Source organism: Somniosus microcephalus, chromosome 23 (assembly GCF_052327205.1).
Source record: "Somniosus microcephalus isolate GS21.2 chromosome 23, FLI_Smic_1.0, whole genome shotgun sequence".
Lineage (NCBI taxonomy): Eukaryota > Metazoa > Chordata > Chondrichthyes > Squaliformes > Somniosidae > Somniosus > Somniosus microcephalus.
The window spans coordinates 11,615,688-11,640,836 of NC_141009.1; the positions used below are offsets into that span (position 1 = coordinate 11,615,688).

Here is a 25,149-nt window from a genome sequence, read left to right on the forward strand (position 1 = left end):
TACAGTGAGACCTGGATACAGTGAAACCCGGATACAGCGGGACCTGGATACAGTGAGACCCCGGATACAGTGAGACCCCGGATACAGTGAAACCCCGGATACAGTGAGACCCCGGATACAGTGAGACCCCGGATACAGTGAAACCCCGGATACAGTGAGACCCCGGATACAGTGAGACCCCGGATACAGTGAAACCCCGGATACAGTGAAACCCCGGATACAGTGAGACCCCGGATACAGTGAGACCCCGGATACAGTGAGACACCGGATACAGTGAGCCCCGGAGACAGTGACACCCGGATACAGTGAGACCCCGGATACAGTGAGACCCCGGATACAGTGAGACCCCAGATACAGTGAGACCCGGATACAGTGAGACCCCGGATACAGTGAGACCCCGGATACAGTGAGACCCCGGATACAGTGAGACCCCGGATACAGTGAAACCCCGGATACAGTGAGACCCCGGATACAGTGAGACCCCGGATACAGTGAGACCCCGGATACAGTGAAACCCCGGATACAGTGAAACCCCGGATACAGTGAAACCCCGGATACAGCGAGACCCCGGATACAGCGAGACCCCGGATACAGCGAGACCCCGGATACAGCGAGACCCCGGATACAGCGAGACCCCGGATACAGCGAGACCCCGGATACAGCGAGACCCCAGATACAGTGAGACCCGGATACAGTGAGACCCCGGATACAGTGAGACCCCGGATACAGTGCGACCCCGGATACAGTGAAACCCCGGATACAGTGAGACCTGGATACAGTGAGACCCGGATACAGTGAAACCCCGGATACAGTGAGACCTCGGATACAGTGAGACCCCGGATACAGTGAGACCCGGATACAGTGAGACCCCGGATACAGTGAGACCCCGGATACAATGAGACCTGGATACAGTGAGACCCCGGATACAGTAAAACCCCGGATACAGTGAGACCCGGATACAGTGAGACCCCGGATACAGTGAGACCCCGGATACAGTGAGACCCCGGATACAGTGAGACCCGGATACAGTGAGACCCCGGATACAGTGAGACCTCGGATACAGTGAGACCCTGGATACAGTGAGACCCGGATACAGTGAGACCTCGGATACAGTGAGACCCCGGATCCAGTGAGACCCTGGATACAGTGAGACCCCGGATACAGTGAGACCCCGGATACAGTGAGACCCCGGATACAGTGAGACCCCGGATACAGTGAGACCCGGATACAGTGAGACCCCGGATACAGTGAAACCCTGGATACAGTGAGACCCCGGATGCAGTGAAACCCTGGATACAGTGAGACCCCGGATACAGTGAAACCTCTTTTTGGTTAACTGGATTGCTCTGGGAAAGCAGACGAGTGATTTTACTTGCCTTTTTCAGTTGAGTACAGAGCTGCAAAGGTCACCATGATGAAAACCGTGGAGTATTTCCCGGCATTTGCTAGATGTGGGAACGCCTCCCTGCTGTCCCTGTATCGACGGAGACACTGAGCGAATCGGATCCAGGGTGGGATACACTGGATGAAACAGGTCACTCCATAGGAGTAACCATTTCTTACAAATTTATCTATGGCAGACAAAAGCACTAATGTTAGAATAAAAGGAATTAGATGTCACGTAGAGGATGTGCAATAAAAATTCTAATACACAATGAGTGGGGAATGGCTCGAAACTCATGAGTAATAGGCAGGAATTAGTGAAGTTGTCTTTACCAATGGCTTCAGCAGACACAACATGCTTAATAGAATTGCATGTTTCTAAACTTTTCTCTCTTCCTCTCCTGAAGGTGCTCGAACCTTTCTGGGACATGCCCACAGGACCTGGCCAGAGACAATTCTTCATACGTATATAGAGCAGAGGACCAGAAAATCTATGGGTCACGAGCAAGGGTTGGGATGGGGAAAAACTTTCAGCCACGGGATAGTCAATATGGGATACAAACTCCCATCGAAAGAAATCAATTGACACCTTTATAAAGAGCTGGATCAATATCTGTTGAGGAGTGAGATTCATGGTTGTAGAGATATATAACAAAACTTCTTGATTTTTCCAAGGAATTAGGGAAAGTCTCCCAAAGTCTGATATTGAAACAGCCTTTAGCAGAGTCAGAACAATATCTAGGTCTGGGCTGACAAGTGGCAGGTAATATTTGTACCACATAACTGCCAGGAAGTGACCATCTCCAACAAGAAAAGGCACAACCACCTCCTCCATGATGGTCAACAGCCCCACCATCGCTGAGTCACCCACCATCCCGGGGGTCATCGTTGACCTGAATCTTAAGCGGACCAGCCATATCAACACTGTGGCTATAATGGCAGGGCCGAGGCTGAGTGCTCCACAATGAATGGCTTACCTCCTGACCCCTCAAAGTCTCTCCACTGTCTACAAGGATCAAGTTGGGAGTGTGATGGAGCACTCGCCACTCCCTTGGGTGGGTGCATCCGCAACAACACTCAGGAAGCTCGACACCATCCAGGACAAAGCACTCCACTTGATCAGTGCCCCTGCCGCCAGACTCAGTATCCAATCCCCGTGCCACCAGCGCACTGTGGCTGCAGTGTGTACTGTCTACAGGAGGCACTGCAGCAAGCCGCCAAGTTTTCCTCCCTTGTGACCTCTACCACCAAGGACAGGAGAAGCAAGGTCGTGGGAACACCATCGCCTCCAAGTTTCCTTCCAATTCACACACCATCCCGACTGGGACATATATCGGCCGTTCCTTTATCATCACTGGGTCAAAATCCTGTAACTTTCTACCATAGTGGGAGCACCGTCACCTCAAGGACTGGAGTGATTCAAGAAGATGGCCCACCACCGTCAACTTCTCAGGGCAACTCGGGATGGGCAATAAATGCTGGCCTTGCCAGTTTTGTCCATATCAAATGAACAAATGAATAAAGAAGAGAATAAAACCCAAGAGCCGTGCGTACTGTAAGTCTTTTCATTGCTATATATTTCAAGTCTTGTAAAACTTATTAATGCACGGTTGTATCATGTGGCGTGGCTCACTGACAATATTTATTTTTGAAATTGTGCTTCACCTGCTGGTGGGCTCAGGAAGCCCTGGTTGTTTTCCCAGTTCACTTCGAACACGTAGAAGCAGAACAAGGACCAGAGGTCGAGGAATACGGGTCCCATGCTGTTGAGTTGATCCGCCAGCCAGAAATCAGCGAAGCCGACTTTGTGGAAGGGAGCAGTTAGCACCCGGCACTGTTTGGGATGAGAAGATTAAAGTCTGAGCTGTGTCACAAATCAGCTGAACCATAGAATCTTGCAGCACAAAAGCAGGCCATTCGGCCCGTTGTGCCTGTGCCGGCTCTTTGAAAAGAACTCTCCAATTAGTCTCACACTCCTCCCCTGCTCTTTCCCCGAAGCCCTGCAAAAATTTTCCCCTTTCAGGTATTTATCCAATTCCCCTTTGAAAGTTACTATTGAATCTGCTTCCACCGCCCTTTCAGGCAGCGCGTTCCAGATCACAGCAACTCGCTGCGTTTAAAAAAAATTCTCAACTCCACCCTTGGTTCTTTTGCAAATGATCTTAAATGTCTGTCCTTCTGGTTATTCGTGTCCAATACACACCTAGTACTGACCTCGCTCATCTTGACAAGCACAGAAACTAGGACCCTCCACAGAGACCCAACACGGCCGTAGTTCATAGAATCATAAAATGGTTACAGCACAGAAGGAGGCAATTCGGCCCATTGAACCCGTGCCGACTCTCTGCAAGAGCACTTCAGCTAGTCCCACTCCCCCGCCCTTTCCCCGTAGCCCTGCAATTTTTTTTCCTCCAGGTACTTATCCAATTCCCTCTTGAAAGCCACGATTGAGTCTGCCTCCACCACCCTTTCAGGCAGCGCATTCCAGATCATAACCACTCGCTGCGTAAAAAGGTTTTCCCTCATGTCACCTCTGGATCTTCTGCCAATCACCTTAAATCTGTGTCCTCTGGTTCTCGGCCCTTCCGCCAATGGGAACAGTTTCTCTCTATCTACTCTGTCCAGACCCCTTGTGATTTTGAACACCTCTATCAAATCTCCTCTCAACCTTCTCTGCTCTAAGGAGAACAATCCCAGCTTCTCCAGTCTATCCACGTAACTGAAGTCCCTTATCCCTGGAATAATTCTCGTAAATCTTTTCTACACCCTCTCTAAGGCCTTCACATCCTTCCTAAAGTGCGGTGCCCAGAATTGGACACAATACTCCAGTTGAGGCCAAACCAGTGTTTTATAAAGGTTAAGATCTTATATTTGGCTGCATTTACCCTTGGACTTCCCACCTTCAGAGTGACCATTCCAGTGTACAGCACCCTCCACTAGGATGATTAAGCTGAAAGCAGGAGCTTCCGATTCCTACAGTCCCTTTCCCCCTGACAACCCATTGACCCCTGGATCCCTTTTGTTGATGGGTGGGGTGGGGTGTTATCTCCTTCTGTGATGCCCCACCATTCCCTGGTATGAATGGCAGCAGACACATGCCTACCAACCCTTTACCAGCTGCTGAGGGTACCAGAGATGGTAATCCCTGGGGGAAGACTCTCCCAGCAATTTCACTCTACCTCCTGTGGGGGGGGTGTAACCTCTAACCTCCCACTCACCTCCTCCACCCAACAGGACAAGGAGATCATGAAGGTCTTGCAGCAAGGAGCTTCAAAACTGATCACTATTGTCCAAGGATTGAGCTATCGGGGAAACTGGGAAGCAGGAGTCACAGCTGGAGAATGGGACCCTTTTCCATCCAGGTGAAGGGGATCACAGCTGGATAATGGGATCCTTTCCCATCAAGGTGAGGGGAATCACAGCTGGATAATGGGATCCTTCCCATCAAGGTGAGGGGAATCACAGCTGGATAATGGGACCCTTCCCATCCTTTCTACATTATAACAGTGACTATAATTCAAAAGTACTTCATTGGCTGTAAAGCACTTTGGGAGGTCCAGTGGTCGTGAATGGCGCTGTATATAAAGTGCAAGTCTTTCTTCTTCTTCCCTAGTGCAGTTACCTCTGCTGATGTACTCACCAGGAGTTTTAATAACCAGACCCGGGACTTATAGTAGAAGGTTTTGGTTGGGTTCAGGAGCAGTAACAACATGAATCCGTACAGCACCAGGGGATTGACTGGCATTGGAGTGTGGATGTAAGAACTGAAGAGGCAGGCGAGCAGACTCAAGCACCAGAGGACCCCCAGGAAACCCGCCAGCTGGAAGAGAAAGACGGAGGTGAGAAACTCTCAATATGTGGGCCTATCCCAGACAGGATGTACTGACAGCATTAGCGTCTTGCCCACACTATGATAAATCCTTAAAAAATAAAATTCTTTCTTGGGACGTGGGCATCACTGGCAAGGCTGGCATCATTGCCCATCCTGAGAAGGTGGCAGTGACTAGCTGGATGCAAAGGAGTGGCTTGCTAGGCCACTTCAGAGCACTTAAGGGTCAACCACAGTGGTGTGGGACTGGAGTCACAAATAGGTCAGACCAGGTAGAGACAGCAGATGTCCTATCCCTTTAGGTTTTCATGACAATCCCACAGCTTCGTCGTCTCTGTTATTGATGCCAGCTTCTTATTTCCATATTTTTAAACACCGATTTCAAATTCTCAAACTGCCGTGGTGGGATTTAAACTCATGTTCTAATTGGATGACTAATTCTAGTGACATAACCACGTCGCCACCGTATCCCTGTCTGTCGAATATTGCACCATCTCCTACTCTGGATCTTCAATGGAGAGTAAAATCAGGCAGGGTGTAAAACAGGCGTCTGACCTAAGCCCAACCCAGAGAGTTAGGTCAAATTTACCACCCCCCCTCCCCCTCCCCCTTCCCCTCCCCATGTCTTGGCCTTGATAAGGCAGCAGCTTCCACCTGTCGTTTAGGAAAGCGGTTCCATCAGACTCACCTCAAACAATTGCTGATGGGATAGGTGGTTCCTGGGGTCAAGTTCAAAGATCAGACTGTGGTTCACTCCAGCCTTTCTCCAGCCGTAGATGTTAATTCCCAACAGGAAGACGAACTCGATCAGGATGAAGCCTCCTCTATAAGCCCTCAGTAGGGGCCACATGCTGGCGTTCTGGGATACATAAATACCTGGGGGAAAACCCCAGCAAGGAAGAATGTAATACTGCTAATGGCCAGAGGTAGGTGGATGTGAGGCAACAGCACTGTCATTTAACCAAATGGTTGTAACCATATAAACAAACACTGTGATTAGACAGGGGCCTAGAAATTCAGAGGGCTGCGCCACCCGTTAGCGCCCTAAGAGGGCACTTAGTGGGTTTTGCACCACTGGCCACGCCTCCCGCTATATGGCGGCGCTAGCCGTTAGTGCTGCGCCGCTACCGATGACATCATCGGTGTGCACAGCACCCCGCTACCGCCCCAAATGCGAAATTTAGTAGCGCCCCCTGCTTTAACGCCGGTCGCAATTTGCGACCGGTTCAGGGGAGCCTACCTGCGGCGGTAGAGGCACTGAGGTGCGGGGCGGCCATTTTTTTTGCTGGCCGCCTGCCAGCACCTCCCCGCGCCGCCGTCCCCGGCCTCCTGAGCCCACCCCCACCCCCCCCCCCCCGCGGAGTGTCGGCTGTGTCCCAAGAGCCCGGCACTTCTCCTCAGTGCCAGGCTCTTTTGCCGGCACTCGCGCTCTTCGAGCGTGCTGCAGCAGGCCCCTCCACTTTAAGAAGGGGAGGAAGGCCTGCAGTACCTCAGCATGCCGTGCCGCAGCGTGTGGCGCTGCGGCACGTTGCGCTGCGATTTTCAGTTGCAGCGCCCCAAAAGGGATGCGGGGCGCCTCGAGTAGCGCCGCGCTTCCGTCTGGGGCGCTGAAAGTGAATTTGCGGCGGGCGGCCGCGACTCCTTCCGGGGCGGTACTTCCGGCGCCCTGGTGAGACTGGCACCCTGGCGAGAGAATTTCTAGGCCAGGTACTCTAACTAGAGCAGTTCTGGTCCCCATCTTATAAAAAGGATATAGAGGCACTGGAGAAGGTGCAAAAAAAGATTTCCAAGGATGATACTGGAACTGAGAAGCTTTAACTATCAGGAAAGACTGAACAGGCTGGGGCTCGTTTCTCTAGAAAAGAGAAGATTGAGGGGTCTTTAGGGTCAACCACAGTGGTGTGGGACTGGTCTTTAAAATTATGAAGTTTTATAGGGTAGACGTAGAGAAGATTGTCCCACTTTGTGGGGGTGAGTCCAAAACTAGAGGTTATAAATATAAGATAGTCAGTAATAAATCCAATAGTCAATTCAGGTGAAACTTCTTTACCCAGAGAGTGCTGAAAATGTGGAACTCGCTACCACAGGGAGTGGTTTAAGCGAATAGCATAGTTGCATTTACGGGGAAACTAGATAAGCACATGTGGGAGAAAGGAATAGAAGGATATGCTGATGAGGTGAGGTGAAGAGGGCTGGGAGGAGGCTCGTGTGGAGAATAAAAACTGACATGGACCAGTTGTGCCAAATGGTCTGTTTCTATGCTGTAAATACAATGGCCGGAATTTTATGGGGGGGTCAGTGGGCGGGACCAGTGGCAGGTTGGGTGGAAAAAAAATTTTTACAGCGGGTCGGGACCCCACTGTCAACCCGCCGCAACGCACCTTTCCTAATGTCAGGTCTGTCAGCGCTGAGCAGACCCGACAGGCAGCGACGGGCGACCCAGTTAAACTCATTAGCATCTAGTTCACAGATGATTAACAGGCTTTTTTAACTTACCTTTTAACTTTAACTGCATGGCTAGGGGAACCACGCTGTTCGGGGACCACGCCTGTCAACCTGAGGCGGGAGTTCAGTGGCCATTGCTCCAGCTGATTACTTGACAGCTCAAATGTACAGTAAAAGCTCCCACCTGACAGATTATCATTTTCCTCAACCACAAGCTGTTTCTCAGTCCATTTCCAGCAGAGATTCTGCAGGCTTTCCACTTTCCTCTCTCCATCCACTCTCACCTCATTGGAAGAACTCTCTCACCATTGATAGAATGCTTCTGTGATCGTTACTTCACCTGCCATCTATTCCATCAACATGGGTGGCCCTTTATACTGTCTCACCTTGGTCCTCAGAATCCAACCACGATGAGCCCCAACACCAGCAGCACCAGGCACATCAGCAGCACCAACAACAATGCCACCAACCTTCTCCGCAATCACCTGATGCTGCACAGGACAGAGGGCATCAGCACCCAACCATGGTGAGGCCATCACAATCTACATCAATGATTTGGATGAGGGGACCAAATATAATATATCCAAGTTTGCTGATAATACAAAGCTAGGTGGGAATGTAAGTTGTGAGGAGGATGCAAAGAGGCTTCAAGGAGATATAGTCAGGCAGGAACATGGCAAATGGAATATAATGTGGAGAAATGTGAAGTTATCCACTTTGGTAGGAAATCTAGAAAAGCAGAGTATTTTTTAAATAGTGAGAGACTGGGAAATGTTGGTGTTCAGAGGGACCTGGGTATCCTTGTCCACGAATCACTGAAAGTTAACATGCAGGTACAGCAAGCAATTAAGAAAGCAATGTTGGTATGTTGGTATTTATTACAAGAGGATATGAGTTTAAGAGTAAAGACATCTTACTGCAATTATATAGGGCCCTGGTGAGACCACACCTGGAGTATTGCGTACAGTTTTGGTCTCCTTACCTAAGGAAGGATATACTTGCCATAGAGGGAGTGCAACGAAGGTTCACCAGACCGGTTCCTGGGATGGGGGGATTGTCCTATGAGGAGAAATTGAGTAGACTAGGCTTATATTCTCTGGAGTTTAGAAGAATGAGAGGTGATCTCATTGAAACATAATTTTTTTTTTTACAGGGCTTGACAGGGTAGATGCAGGGAGGATGTTTCCCCTGGCTGGGGAGTCTAGAACCAGGGGTCACAGTCTCAGAATAAGGGGTCAGCCATTTAAGACTGAGAGGAGGAGAAATTTCTTCACTCGGAGGGTGGTGAATCTTTGGAATTCTCTACCCCAGAGGGCTGTGGAGGCTCAGTCGTTGAGTATATTCAAGACAGAGATCGATAGATTTTTGAATATTAAGGGAATCAAGGGATATGGAGATAGTGCAGGAAAGTGGAGATGAGGTAAAAGATCAGCCATGATCTTATTGAATGGCGGGGCAGGCTCGAGGGGCGGAATGGCCTACTCCTGCTCCTATTTCTTATGTTCTTATAGTTTTTAACTATACTTGTGGATAAAATTCAACTTGCTAACAGCATACTCAGCAGTTGGGTCGCCAACTCTGGTTGGATATATTCCTGGAGATTTCATCCCTCCCCCTGTCGCGCTCGGTGAAAAAGCCTTTTTTTCCCCATCTCCAATATTTTTACAAGTAACAAATGAAAATGATCAAAAAAAAAGATACAATTTTTTTAAATTCTCCTCTGACTTTCCTCCAGGGTGTTGCAGGGCTGGAGGCAGGAGCATTGTCCAGGAGATTAATCTTCAATTCCTGGAGCCCCCAGGTCAATGCTGGAGGGTTGACAACCCTGCTCACCAATGTCGACATGTTCCAAGGCATGAGAGGGTTTGATAGGCCAATAGGTAATTGATTGTCCAATTGGGTAATGGGGAGACTATTGGCTTTCTGATTGGCCGTGGGAAGGACGGGGGCAGCACGAGGCCGGATGTGTTGGGCAACCAATGGCGGGACTGTCGGGGCAGGGCGGTTGGAGGCCAGAGGTCATGTGATGAAACTCCAGGATTACGTCCAACCCGAGTTGGCAACCCTAGCAATAGGCCTTTGTTGGCATCTGTGCTTTCTTACATCCTTAATTACCACCTGATGCGAGTGACAAGAAGAAACAGAAACAACCCACTTGGAAAATGTAAGACATTCCTTGCCATTTTCCTATAAATATTTCATTCCGTGGAAGTGTTACTTCAGCGAGCTCCAGAGAAAGATAAAAATCAAAGGCCCTCCATTTCTAAACTATCAATGTTGAGCTGCAGCAAGCAACAGTATCCGAGCCCTGGCCCTGCAGTTCCTGGGAGAGTGAGGTTGCACAAGGCACTGTATTGCGGGCCTGCGAGTGTCTCGCTCTGCAGCGTGCGAGCTAGGCCTCGCTCTATTCATTAGCCCTTTGGCAGTCAATGTCGTGGTGACCTGTGTTACTGGAGCCTCCTGCCCGCTACGGTCACTTGATTGGCAGACGGCGCTGAATTATTCATGCCAACCTGTCAGTAGTGTTGTTTACAAATGTCTTGAGAATACACAATGAGACCCTTGCTCCTTTCCCGGTTGCCTGGTGCCAAGTCCTTACCTTTGATGATTATCAGCACCGTTAGTGCCGTGATGAGTCCACACTGCATCCCCACCCGAAAGGTTGTCCACACTGGGGCAGCCTGAGGGGGCACAGATTACAACACATTACTGTTGGAGGTTAGGACCTCAGCTCCAGCCACTCTGGAAAACCTCCAACCCAGCTTGTTTATCATCCCCTCGAATGGTCTCCCACCAACACACACTCCAATCTCACTCTGTCACTAACACACACTCCAATCTCACACTGTCACTAACACACACTCCAATCTCACACTGTCACTAACACACACTCCAATCTCACACTGTCACTAACACACACTCCAATCTCACACTGTCACTAACACACACTCCAATCTCACTCTGTCACTAACACACACTCCAATCTCACTCTGTCACTAACACACACTCCAATCTCTCACTGCCACTAACACACACTCCAATCTCACTCTGTCACTAACACACACTCCAATCTCTCACTGTCACTAACACACACTCCAATCTCACTCTGTCACTAACACACACTCCAATCTCACTCTGTCACTAGCACACACTCCAATCTCACTCTGTCACTAACACACTCCAATCTCACTCTGTCACTAACACACACTCCAATCTCACACTGTCACTAACACACACTCCAATCTCTCACTGTCACTAACACACACTCCAATCTCACTCTGTCACTAACACACACTCCAATCTCTCACTGTCACTAACACACACTCCAATCTCACTCTGTCACTAACACACACTCCAATCTCACTCTGTCACTAACACACACTCCAATCTCACTCTGTCACTAACACACACTCCAATCTCTCACTGTCACTAACACACACTCCAATCTCACTCTGTCACTAACACACACTCCAATCTCTCACTGTCACTAACACACACTCCAATCTCACTCTGTCACTAACACACACTCCAATCTCTCACTGTCACTAACACACACTCCAATCTCACACTGTCACTAACACACACTCCAATCTCTCACTGTCACTAACACACACTCCAATCTCACTCTGTCACTAACACACACTCCAATCTCACTCTGTCACTAGCACACACTCCAATCTCACTCTGTCACTAACACACACTCCAATCTCACTCTGTCACTAACACACACTCCAATCTCACACTGTCACTAACACACACTCCAATCTCTCACTGTCACTAACACACACTCCAATCTCTCACTGTCACTAACACACACTCCAATCTCACTCTGTCACTAACACACACTCCAATCTCACTCTGTCACTAACACACACTCCAATCTCACTCTGTCACTAACACACACTCCAATCTCACACTGTCACTAACACACACTCCAATCTCACTCTCTCACTAACACACACTCCAATCTCACTCTGTCACTAACACACACTCCAATCTCTCACTGTCACTAACACACACTCCAATCTCTCACTGTCACTAACACACACTCCAATCTCTCACTGTCACTAACACACACTCCAATCTCACTCTGTCACTAACACACACTCCAATCTCACACTGTCACTAACACACACACTCCAATCTCACTCTGTCACTAACACACACTCCAATCTCACACTGTCACTAACACACACACTCCAATCTCACACTGTCACTAACACACACTCCAATCTCACTCTGTCACTAACACACACTCCAATCTCACTCTGTCACTAACACACACACTCCAATCTCACTCTGTCACTAACACACACTCCAATCTCACTCTGTCACTAACACACACTCCAATCTCTCACTGTCACTAACACACACTCCAATCTCACTCTGTCACTAACACACACTCCAATCTCACTCTGTCACTAACACACACTCCAATCTCACTCTGTCACTAACACACACTCCAATCTCACTCTGTCACTAACACACACTCCAATCTCACTCTGTCACTAACACACACTCCAATCTCACTCTGTCACTAACACACACTCCAATCTGACTCTGTCACTAACATACACTCCAATCTCTCACTGTCACTAACACACACTCCAATCTCTCACTGTCACTAACACACACTCCAATCTCTCACTGTCACTAACACACACTCCAATCTCACTCTGTCACTAACACACACTCCAATCTCACTCTGTCACTAACACACACTCCAATCTCACACTGTCACTAACACACACTCCAATCTCACTCTGTCACTAACACACACTCCAATCTCACACTGTCACTAACACACACTCCAATCTCACTCTGTCACTGACACACACTCCAATCTCACTCTGTCACACACTCCAATCTCACTCTGTCACTAACACACACTCCAATCTCACACTGTCACTAACACACACTCCAATCTCACACTGTCACTAACACACACTCCAATCTCACTCTGTCACTAACACACACTCCAATCTCACTCTGTCACTAACACACACTCCAATCTCACACTGTCACTAACACACACTCCAATCTCTCACTGTCACTAACACACACACTCCAATCTCACTCTGTCACTAACACACACTCCAATCTCACTCTCTCACTAACACACACTCCAATCTCACTCAGTCACTAACACACACTCCAATCTCACTCTGTCACTAACACACACTCCAATCTCACACTGTCACTAACACACACTCCAATCTCTCACTGTCACTAACACACACTCCAATCTCACTCTGTCACTAACACACACTCCAATCTCACACTGTCACTAACACACACTCCAATCTCACTCTGTCACTAACACACACTCCAATCTCACTCTGTCACTAACACACACTCCAATCTCTCACTGTCACTAACACACACTCCAATCTCTCACTGTCACTAACACACACTCCAATCTCACACTGTCACTAACACACACTCCAATCTCACTCTGTCACTAACACACACTCCAATCTCACACTGTCACTAACACACACTCCAATCTCACTCTGTCACTAACACACACTCCAATCTCTCACTGTCACTAACACACACTCCAATCTCTCACTGTCACTAACACACACTCCAATCTCACACTGTCACTAACACACACTCCAATCTCACTCTGTCACTAACACACACTCCAATCTCACACTGTCACTAACACACACTCCAATCTCACTCTGTCACTAACACACACTCCAATCTCACACTGTCACTAACACACACTCCAATCTCACTCTGTCACTAACACACACTCCAATCTCTCACTGTCACTAACACACACTCCAATCTCTCACTGTCACTAACACACACTCCAATCTCACTCTGTCACTAACACACACTCCAATCTCACACTGTCACTAACACACACTCCAATCTCACTCTGTCACTAGCACACACTCCAATCTCACTCTGTCACTAACACACTCCAATCTCTCACTGTCTGTGGTAAACCACTGTATTGTATATTGCCACCTCTGGGTGGCGCTGTGTATGGAGGCATGCCTCAGCTGACTCTACCCACCACTGTGTGGGTTTCGTTCAGACTTGTTCAGTCACTCACGAAGAAGCATGGTCTCTTCTTAGCTAATAAAAGCCTTATTCATCTCTTCTTTCGACTCATCATCTCTTCTTCGACTCATCACCTTTTATGAAGTAATTGATAAGCGTATCAATTTTATTAGCTAAAAGTTAAATGGCGACACCTGAGGAGCAACAACAGCAACGGATACAGCAGACATTGCTGAGAGCCCTCAGACCACCACGCCTGGACCTCGACCCTCAAGATGTGGGTGCATCAGCCAAGTTTGAACACTGGCTGAGCTGCTTTGAATCCTTCCTCGCAATCTCACAGGTTACAGAGGAGGATCACAAACTGAAAATTTTGACCGCCCAGGTGAGCCATCAAGTATATATGCTAATCCGGGACTCTAATACGTACGTGGCGGCCCTCGAGCTACTAAAAGGGCAATATACGCGCCCAGTGAACACAATTTACGCCCGACACCTCTTGGGATCCCGCAGGCAGCAACCGGGAGAATCGGTAGGGGCATTTGCACGGGCGCTACTGGCACTCTGCAGAGACTGCGATTGTAAAGCGGTAACGGCTGTGGAGCACGCGCAGGGACTCGCCTGTGATGCCTTCGTCAGGGGCCTCCAGTCAGACCACACCCGGCAGAGACTGCTAGAAAGCAAGGAACCCGACCTGAAGGGTAAATCGTGCTTGACTAATCTATTGGAATTTTTTGAGGGAGTAACTGGTAGAATAGATGGGGGAGAGCCAGTAGATGTGGTGTACCTGGACTTCCAAAAGGCCTTCGATAAGGTCCCACATAAAAGATTAGCATGGAAAATTGAGGCTCATGGGATAAAGGGGAAAGTTTTGGCGTGGATAGGGAACTGGCTGTCAGATAGAAAACAGAGAGTTGGAATAAACGGCTCATTTTCTGAATGGCAGGCAGTAACAAGTGGGGTACCACAGGGATCTGTCCTGGGCCCCCAGCTGTTCACAATTTACATTAATGACCTGGATCAGGGAGTCGGATGCAGCATTTCCAAATTTGCAGACGACACTAAACTAGGAGGTGGGGTGGGCTCAGAGGAAGAGACCAGGAAGCTCCAGAGCGATTTGGACAGACTGGGCGATTGGGCGGATAAATGGCAGATGCACTATAATGTGGACAAGTGCGAAGTTATCCACCTTGGGTGCAGGAACGGGAGGGCAAATTATTATTTAAATGGCAATAGATTGGGAGAGGGGGAAGTACAGAGAGACCTGGGTGTTCTTGTACACCAGTCACTGAAGGCGAGCATGCAGGTGCAACAGGCGGTCAAGAAGGCAAACGGTATGCTGGCCTTCATAGCAAAAGGGTTAGAATACAGGAACAGGGATACCTTGCTGCAGCTGTACAGGGCACTGGTGAGACCACACCTCGAGTACTGTGTACAGTTTTGGTCGCCTCATCTGAGGAAGGATGTTCTTGCCATGGAGGGGGTGCAGCGGCGATTCACCAGGCTGATACCAGGAATGGCGGGAATGACCTATGAGGAGAGACTATGTAGTTTAGGGATGTACACACTGGAGTTTAGAAGATTGAGAGGGGACCTCATAGAAGTGTATAAAATTCTGACAGGTCTAGACAGACTGGATGCAGAAGGAATGTTTCCCTTGGCGGGTGAGAACAGAACTAGAGGACATAATTTAAGGATAAGGGCTAAACCATTTAGGACAGAGATGAGGGGGAATTTCTTCACTCAGAGAGTGGTGAACCTGTGGAACTCATTGCCACAGAGGGCAGTGTACGCCAGCTCATTAAATATATTTAAGAGGGAATTAGATATATTTCTACGGGCAAAAGGGGTTAAGGGTTACGGAGAGAAGGCGGGGACGGGATACTGAATTAAAGGATCAGCCATGATCTCATTAAATGGCGGAGCAGGCACGAAGGGCCGAATGGCCTACTCCTGCTCCTATCTTCTATGTATCTATGTATCTATGTAAGACGGCCATTGCCCTTGCGCTCTCGTTAGAGGAGGCCCACCGAAACCTCGAGGCATACCCCCGTAACGGCGCCGAGACATGGCAATCGAAACCGTGGGACACGGGACCGCCGCCCCCGGCACCAACCGCTGCAGCGACCCAACCGAGACAGCAGCCTCCGGTAAGAACTGCTTCGATGCCCAGTAACCAGGCCCAAAAATGCTATTTCTGTGGCCAGTTAAAACATCCCAGAGCGCACTGCCCAGCTAAGACAGCTACCTGCTCGGGCTGCGGGAAGAAAGGCCATTACGCTAACGCCTGCAAGGGGAAGCCAGCCAGCAGCGCAGCGTGCGGGCCGTGGGAGCAGCCATCTTATCCGCCATTTTGTGTACCCCCGGCCGCATGGCATCCGCCGCCATCGTATCCAACGCACTCAACCGCCATTTCGTCACCGGAACCGACCACCGTCTCAGCGGATGACTATAGTGACTCACTAAGCCACATACTGGCCTCCGTGACGCTGGATCAAGGCCACCCTCACCATCTATCCAGCTCCATGATGGATATCGCGGTAAACGGCCGCGCCACCAGTTGCCTGATCGACAGCGGGAGCACAGAGAGTTTCGTCCACCCCGACACGGTACGTAGCCACTCCCTCACGATTCTGCCAACGCACCATCGCATTTCTATGGCGTCCAAGTCCCAGTCAATGGACATCAGCGGCTACTGTGTGGTGACCCTGTCAGTAGGGGGCACTGAATATCAAAAATTTAAACTGCTAGTCCTGCCCCGTCTTTGCACTGCCGTCCTGCTAGGGTTGGATTTTCAGTGCCACCTTAAGAGTGTCACACTAGCATACGGTGGACCCCTCCCCCCACTCACAGTCTGCAACCAACAACTTTTAAATCGCCCGCTGCAAACCACCTGCAGCCTTTCCACATTAAAAGTCCCCCCCCCTCCCCTGTTCGCGAACCTCACCCGCGACTGTAAACCCATCGCTACCAAAAGCAGGCGGTACAGTGCCGGGGACAGAGCTTTTATCAGCTCTGAGGTGGAGCGGCTCTTGAAGGAGGGCATTATCGAAGGTAGCAATAGCCCCTGGCGAGCCCAGGTTGTAGTCGTTAAAACCACTGCAAAACGCCGCATGGTAATCGACTACAGCCAAACCATAAACCGGTACACCCAGCTGGACGCGTACCCCCTCCCTCGCATATCTGATATGGTCAATCAGATTGCGCAATACAAAGTATTCTCCACCATCGACCTTAAGTCAGCGTACCACCAGCTGCCCATCCGCCATGAGGACCGCCAGTATACTGCCTTCGAGGCAAACGGCCGCCTCTACCACTTCCTTAGGGTCCCCTTCGGCGTCACCAACGGGGTTTCGGTCTTCCAAAGGGAGATGGACCGAATGGTTGACCAGAACGCGCTGCGGGCAACCTTCCCCTATTTGGATAACGTCACCATCTGCGGCCACGACCAGCAGGACCACGACGTTAATCTAGCAAATTTCCTCCGTACGGCCCAACGGCTGAACCTAACGTACAATAAGGAAAAATGTATGTTTCACACCAAGCGCCTGGCCATCCTCGGCTGCGTGGTGGAGAACGGAGTCATCGGGCCCGACCCCGACAGAATGCGCCCCCTAATGGAGCTACCCCTTCCCCACTGCCAAAAAGCACTGAAGAGATGCCTGGGGTTTTTCTCCTACTACGCCCAGTGGGTGCCCCTCTATGCAGACAAAGCCAGGCCCCTCATCAAAGCCACCTCCTTCCCCCTGACACCAGAGGCGTGTGCAGCCTTCACTCTTATCAAGAACGATATCGCGAAGGCCGCAATGCACGCGGTGGATGAGTCCATCCCCTTCCAAGTGGAGAGCGATGCCTCCGACTTCGCCCTAGCCGCGACCCTTAACCAGGCGGGCAGACCCGTGGCCTTTTTCTCAAGGACCCTCCAGGGCCCCGAGACGAGACACTCCTCCGTCGAAAAGGAGGCCCAGGCTATTGTAGAAGCGGTGCGTCACTGGAGGCATTACCTGGCCGGGAAACGATTTACCCTGCTCACTGACCAGCGTTCAGTAGCTTTTATGTTTAATAATAAGCAGAGGGGTAAAATCAAGAACGACAAGATCTTGAGGTGGAGAATCGAACTCTCCACCTACAATTATGATATCTTGTATCGGCCAGGGAAACTCAATGAGCCCCCAGATGCCCTATCACGTGGTACATGCGCCAACGCGCAGAGTGATAGGCTGCAGTCCCTCCACAATGACCTCTGCCACCCGGGGGTCACCAGGTTTTTCCATTTTATCAAATCCCGTAACCTGCCCTACTCCATCGAGGAGGTCAGGACCATGACCAAGAGCTGCCAAATCTGCGCCGAGTGCAAACCGCACTTCTATAGGCCGGACAGAGCAAGCCTGATCAAGGCCACCCGCCCCTTCGAACGCCTGAGCGTCGATTTTAAAGGGCCCCTCCCCTCCGCTGACCGCAATGTGTACTTCCTCAACATAGTTGATGAGTACTCCCGTTTCCCCTTTGCCATCCCTTGCCCAGACATGACCAGTACCACGGTCATCAAGTGTCTGAATGACATCTTCGCTCTGTTCGGGTTCCCCAGCTATATACATAGCGACAGGGGCTCATCGTTCATGAGCGACGAACTTCGGCAGTACCTGCTAACAAGAGGTATCGCCACGAGCAGGACCACCAGTTACAACCCCCGGGGGAACGGCCAGGTGGAAAGGGAGAACGCGACGGTTTGGAAGGCAGTCCTCTTAGCACTAAAATCTAAGGGCCTTCCGACCTCCCGCTGGCAGGAGGTCCTCCCTGCAGCGCTTCACTCCATTCGGTCACTGCTTTGTACTGCCACTAATGCGACCCCTCATGAGAAAATGTTCGTTTTCCCCCGGAAGTCTACATCGGGAACCTCGCTACCGGCATGGTTGACTTCTCCTGGGCCCGTCCTACTGCGGAGGCACGTGAGGACGCATAAAACGGACCCCCTGGTCGAGCGGGTGCACCTCCTACACGCCAACCCCCAGTATGCCTGGGTGACATACCCAGACGGGCGGGAGGACACGGTCTCCATACGAGATCTCGCACCCTCGGGTACCCCTGAATTACCACCGTTATCCCCCTTACCACCGTTATCCCCCTTACCACTGTTATCCCCCACCACCCCTCCCAACCCAACCCCTGCAGACGGCATGCCAAAGCCCCAGGAATCTTCACCAACCACCCAGACACCAGACCCGACGTCGGATGCTGCAACACCACCGCCGCCACCACGACGATCAGGACGTCAGACAAGGCCTCCTGATAGACTTAACTTGTAGTACCCTTCACCCCGCCGGACTTCACATTAAACAAGGGGTGAATGTGGTAAACCACTGTATTGTATATTGCCACCTCTGGGTGGCGCTGTGTATGGAGGCATGCCTCAGCTGACTCCACCCACCACTGTGTGGGTTTCGTTCAGACTTGTTCAGTCACTCACGAAGAAGCATGGTCTCTTCTTAGCTAATAAAAGCCTTATTCATCTCTTCTTTCGACTCATCATCTCTTCTTCGACTCATCACCTTTTATGAAGTAATTGATAAGCGTATCACTGTCACTAACACACACTCCAATCTCACACTGTCACTAACACACACTCCAATCTCACTCTGTCACTAACACACACTCCAATCTCTCACTGTCACTAACACACACTCCAATCTCTCACTGTCACTAACACACACTGCAATCTCACACTGTCACTAACACACACTCCAATCTGACACTGTGTGGTAAACCACTTTTATCGTTCACTATCGTTACACTATAGCTATCACTGTTATATCATTACGCTATGGTTATCACTGTTCACACTGTTGTATCACTATATGAGGTCGCCTCTTGTCACACTGTTATACCTGGGCTGACCACTGCTGACTCCGCCCATGGCTCCACCTACCTGCCCAGGTATAAAGGTGGTCGACTGGCTGGTATTCCTCCTTGTTGGATCCGATCACCCACGAGGGTGGGCTCTGTTATTTAGCCAATAAAAACCTATAGTTACTTTCTTAACTCGTCGCTTTTCATTGGATGAATTGATAGGTATATCAATTTTATTGGCTAAATTTTAAAATGTCGTTCCCTGAGCAGCAAAGCGAGCAGCCAGACGCCGAGCTACAACAGCCACAGCAGCCAGCTTGGCTGCGAGCCCTCAGACCACCGTACCTGGATCTAAACCCACTGGCTGCAAACTCAGCCCTCGACTTCGAACACTGGCTGAGCTGTTTCGAGTCCTACCTGGGAGAATCCGGCGTGCCTCAGAGATCCAAGCTAAGAGTTCTGACCGCCCAAGTGAGCCCTAAAGTATTCGCACTCATCCGGGACTTTAAAACATACGAGGACGCCATCAACCGGCTGAAAAGACAGTACCAGAGCCCGGTAAATTCCATGTATGCCAGACACCTCCTAAGATCCCGCCCGCAACAGCCAGGAGAGCCCGTGGATGAATTTTTACGGGTGCTACAAACACTCGGCAGAGACTGTAACTTTAAAGCGGTAACGGCGGCAGAAAATACTGAAGACAATGTCCGCGATGCCTTCGTGAAAGGCCTGCGGTCCGACTACTCACGGCAAAGACTACTGGAAGCAAAGGACCTCGACCTGGACAAAGCTGCAGCCCTCGCTCGCTCTCTAGAAGTGGCCCATCGGGACCTCGAGGCATACTGAAGGTACTGTAACTCGCGACCCTGGGACCGACCCCGACCGCAATACCCCCCGCAGCAACCCCCCTGGGACCTACCTCAGCGTCGGCGTCCCGCACCCGATCGAGACCGCCACCCCCGGTACCGGCTCCGACATCGGACCCCCGCGATCGGGCCGCCGGCTGCTTCTTCTGCGGCCAGGCGAAACACCCGAGGTTGCGCTGCCCTGCCAAAAACGCGACCTGCTCGACCTGCTTGAAGAAAGGCCACTTCGCAAAGGCCTGCAGAGAGGGATCGACAGAGGCCAGCAGTGCCTCATGCGAGCTGTGGGGGCGGCCATCTTCCATCAAGGCAACAGAGGCCAGCATCCCCACATGTGAGTCATGGGGGCGGCCATCTTTGATCCAGGCAACTGACACCAGCAGTGCCTCATGTGAGTTACGGGGGCAGCCATCTTCTCCGCCATTTTGTCCAACCTCGTGGGAGACGCCATTTTACCCACCACGCTCGACCGCCACCGTGCCTCTAGACCCGACTACCGCCTCACCCGCAGACTACAGCAACTCGCTCAGCTATACACTAGCCTCCGTCACACTGGACCAAGCCCGCCCGCATCACCTGTCCAAGTCCATGATGGACATCAAAGTAAACGGCCACGCCATGACCTGCCTGTTCGACAGCGGAAGCACGGAGAGTTTCATCCACCCAGACACGGTGAGCCACTACTCCCTCCCTGTCCAGCCAACGCGCAACCGGATCTCGATGGCATCGAGGTCACACGCCACAGACATCAGCGGCTACTGTGTTGTGACCCTGTCGGTTAAGGGTACGGAGTATAAAAATTTTAAACTCCTCGTCCTGCCCCAGCTATGCGCTGCCGTCCTACTAGGGCTAGACTTCCAATCCCACCTCCAAAGCGTCACGCTAGCATACGGCGGACCCCTCCCCCCACTCACAGTCGACAACCAGCAGATTTTAAACCGCCCACCGCGTAACACCTGCGGCCTATCCACCCTCAAGGTCCCGCCACCTTCCCTGTTCGCTAACCTCACCCCCGACTGCAAACCCGTCGCTACCAAGAGCAGGCGGTACAGCGCCGGGGACAGATCTTTCATTAGCTCTGAGGTGCAGCGTCTCCTGAAGGAGGGCATCATCGAAGGGAGCACCAGCCCCTGGCGTGCCCAGGTCGTGGTCATTAAGACCGGCAATAAAAACCGCCTGGTCATCGACTACAGCCAGACCATAAACAGGTACACCCAGCTGGACGCATACCCCCTTCCCCGCATATCTGATATGGTCAATCAGATCGCACAATACCGAGTATTCTCTACCATCGACCTTAAGTCGGCCTACCACCAACTCCCTATCCGCCCTGAGGACCGCCAGTATACCGCCTTCGAGGCGAACGGCCGCCTCTACCACTTCCTTAGGGTTCCCTTCGGCATCACCAACGGGGTTTCGGTCTTCCAAAGGGAGATGGACCGGATGGTTGACCAGAACGGGCTGCACGCCACGTTCCCCTACCGAGATAACGTCACCATCTGCGGCCGCGACCGGCAGGACCATGACGTTAATCTGGAGAGATTCCTCCGTACGGCCCAACGGCTGAACCTCACCTACAATAAGGGAGAAATTGCCAAGGCCACAATGCACGCAGTGGATGAGTCCATCCCCTTCCAAGTGGAGAGCAATGCATCCGACTTCGCCCTAGCCGCTACCCTTAACCAGGAGGGGAGACCAGTGGCCTTCTTCTCAAGGACCCTACAGGGCCCTGAGATCTGACACTCGTCGGTCGAGAAGGAGGCCCAGGCGATTGTGGAGGCGGTACGACGCCGGAGGCATTACCTGGCAGGCAAACGATTTACCCTCCTCACCGACCAGCGTTCGGTCGCTTTTATGTTTAATAACAAGCTGAGGGGCAAAATCAAGAATGACAAGATCTTGAGGTGGAGAATCGAGCTCTCCACCTATGATTATGATATCTTGTACCGGCCAGGTAAGCTGAACGAACCCCCTGATGCTCTGTCACGAATTACATGCGCCAGCGCGCAAAGTGATAGACTTCAGACCCTCCACAACGACCTCTGCCACCCCGGGGTCACCAGACTTTACCACTTCATTAAGACCCGCAACCTGCCCTACTCCATCGAGGAGGTCAGGACCATGACCAGGAACTGCCAGACCTGTGCCGAGTGCAAACCGCACTTCTTTAGGCCGGACAGAGCAAGCCTGATCAAGGCCACCCGCCCCTTCGAGCGCCTGAGCATCGACTTTAAGGGGCCCCTCCCGTCCTCTGACCGTAATGTGTACTTCCTCAACATTGTTGATGAGTACTCCCGTTTCCCTTTTGCCTTCCCCTGCCCAGACATGACCAGTACCACGGTCATTAAATGCCTGAACGACCTCTTCGCCTTATTCGGGTTCCCAAACTATATACATAGTGACCGGGGCTCCTCCTTCATGAGCGAGGAACTCCGTCAGTTCCTACTAGCGAGAGGTATTGCCGCAAGCAGGACCACCAACTACAACCCCCGAGGGAACGGCCAGGTGGAAAGAGAGAACGCGACGGTATGGAAGGCCGTCCTCTTAGCCTTAAAGTCTAAGGGCCTCCCAACCTCCCGCTGGCAGGAAGTCCTCCCGGCAGCACTGCATTCCATCCGGTCACTACTTTGCACTGCCATTAACGCCACCCCCCATGAACGAATGTTTGTTTTCCCCAGGAAGTCGACTACGGGAACCACTCTACCAACCTGGCTGACCTCTCCGGGGCCAGTCTTGCTGCGAAAGCACGTGAGGGCCCATAAAATGGACCCCCTGGTCGAGAGGGTGGACCTCCTGCACGCCAACCCCCAGTACGCCTATGTGGCATACCCAGACGGGCGGGAGGACACAGTCTCCTTACGAGACCTCGCACCCTCGGGCACTCCGGAGACACCACCTTCACCCCCCCCCACCACCCCCCCAATTCCAGCCCAGGTAGACGGCATGCCGGAACCCCACGAGCCTTCGCCGACCACGCAGACACCAGCATTAACACCGGATAATGCAACACCGCCGCTGCGACGATCAGAAAGGCTTACGAGGCCTCCGGACAGACTGACATACCAGAACTGGTGGTACACTTCACCCCGCCGGACTCAAATCTAAACAAGGGGTGAATGTGGTAAACCACTTTTATCGTTCACTATCGTTACACTATAGTTATCACTGTTATATCGTTACTCTATGGTTATCACTGTTCACACTGTTGTATCACTATATGAGGTCGCCTCTTGTCACACTGTTATACCTGGGCTGACCACTGCTGACTCCGCCCATGGCTCCACCTACCTGCCCAGGTATAAAGGTGGTCGACTGGCTGGTATTCCTCCTTGTTGGATCCGATCACCCACGAGGGTGGGCTCTGTTATTTAGCCAATAAAAACCTATAGTTACTTTCTTAACTCGTCGCTTTTCATTGGATGAATTGATAGGTATATCAATTTTATTGGCTAAATTTTAAAATGTCGTTCCCTGAGCAGCAAAGCGAGCAGCCAGACGCCGAGCTACAACAGCCACAGCAGCCAGCTTGGCTGCGAGCCCTCAGACCACCATACCTGGATCTAAACCCACTGGCTGCAAACTCAGCCCTCGACTTCGAACACTGGCTGAGCTGTTTCGAGTCCTACCTGGGAGAATCCGGCGTGCCTCAGAGATCCAAGCTAAGAGTTCTGACCGCCCAAGTGAGCCCTAAAGTATTCGCACTCATCCGGGACTTTAAAACATACGAGGACGCCATCAACCGGCTGAAAAGACAGTACCAGAGCCCGGTAAATTCCATGTATGCCAGACACCTCCTAAGATCCCGCCCGCAACAGCCAGGAGAGCCCGTGGATGAATTTTTACGGGTGCTACAAACACTCGGCAGAGACTGTAACTTTAAAGCGGTAACGGCGGCAGAAAATACTGAAGACAATGTCCGCGATGCCTTCGTGAAAGGCCTGCGGTCCGACTACTCACGGCAAAGACTACTGGAAGCAAAGGACCTCGACCTGGACAAAGCTGCAGCCCTCGCTCGCTCTCTAGAAGTGGCCCATCGGGACCTCGAGGCATACTGAAGGTAATGTAACTCGCGACCCTGGGACCGACCCCGACCGCAATACCCCCCGCAGCAACCCCCCTGGGACCTACCTCAGCGTCGGCGTCCCGCACCCGATCGAGACCGCCACCCCCGGTACCGGCTCCGACATCGGACCCCCGCGATCGGGCCGCTGGCTGCTTCTTCTGCGGCCAGGCGAAACACCCGAGGTCGCGCTGCCCTGCCAAAAACGCGACCTGCTCGACCTGCTTGAAGAAAGGCCACTTCGCAAAGGCCTGCAGAGAGGGATCGACAGAGGCCAGCAGTGCCTCATGCGAGCTGTGGGGGCGGCCATCTTCCATCAAGGCAACAGAGGCCAGCATCCCCACATGTGAGTCATGGGGGTGGCCATCTTTGATCCAGGCAACTGACACCAGCAGTGCCTCATGTGAGTTACGGGGGCAGCCATCTTCTCCGCCATTTTGTCCAACCTCGTGGGAGATGCCATTTTACCCACCACGCTCGACCGCCACCGTGCCTCTAGACCCGACTACCGCCTCACCCGCAGACTACAGCAACTCGCTCAGCTATACACTAGCCTCCGTCACACTGGACCAAGCCCGCCCGCATCACCTGTCCAAGTCCATGATGGACATCAAAGTAAACGGCCACGCCATGACCTGCCTGTTCGACAGCGGAAGCACGGAGAGTTTCATCCACCCAGACACGGTGAGCCACTACTCCCTCCC

At 51.5% G+C, this 25,149-nt stretch overlaps 1 protein-coding gene across 1 annotated transcript in view; it reads right to left on the reverse strand.

Annotated features, from left to right (window-relative positions):
- Positions 1 to 1,368: 1,368 nt before the first annotated feature.
- Positions 1,369 to 25,149, reverse strand: part of LOC147101649 (solute carrier family 53 member 1-like) — a 135,703-nt gene continuing 111,922 nt past the window's right edge. Inside the window, exons 7-11 of the mRNA XM_085965140.1 lie at positions 10,257 to 10,338; positions 5,901 to 6,088; positions 5,024 to 5,203; positions 3,049 to 3,217; positions 1,369 to 1,571 (exon numbers count right to left, since the gene is read on the reverse strand). Of these exons, the coding sequence (XP_085821266.1) occupies positions 1,369 to 1,571; positions 3,049 to 3,217; positions 5,024 to 5,203; positions 5,901 to 6,088; positions 10,257 to 10,338 (822 nt within the window). The remainder of the gene's footprint in view (positions 1,572 to 3,048; positions 3,218 to 5,023; positions 5,204 to 5,900; positions 6,089 to 10,256; positions 10,339 to 25,149) is intronic.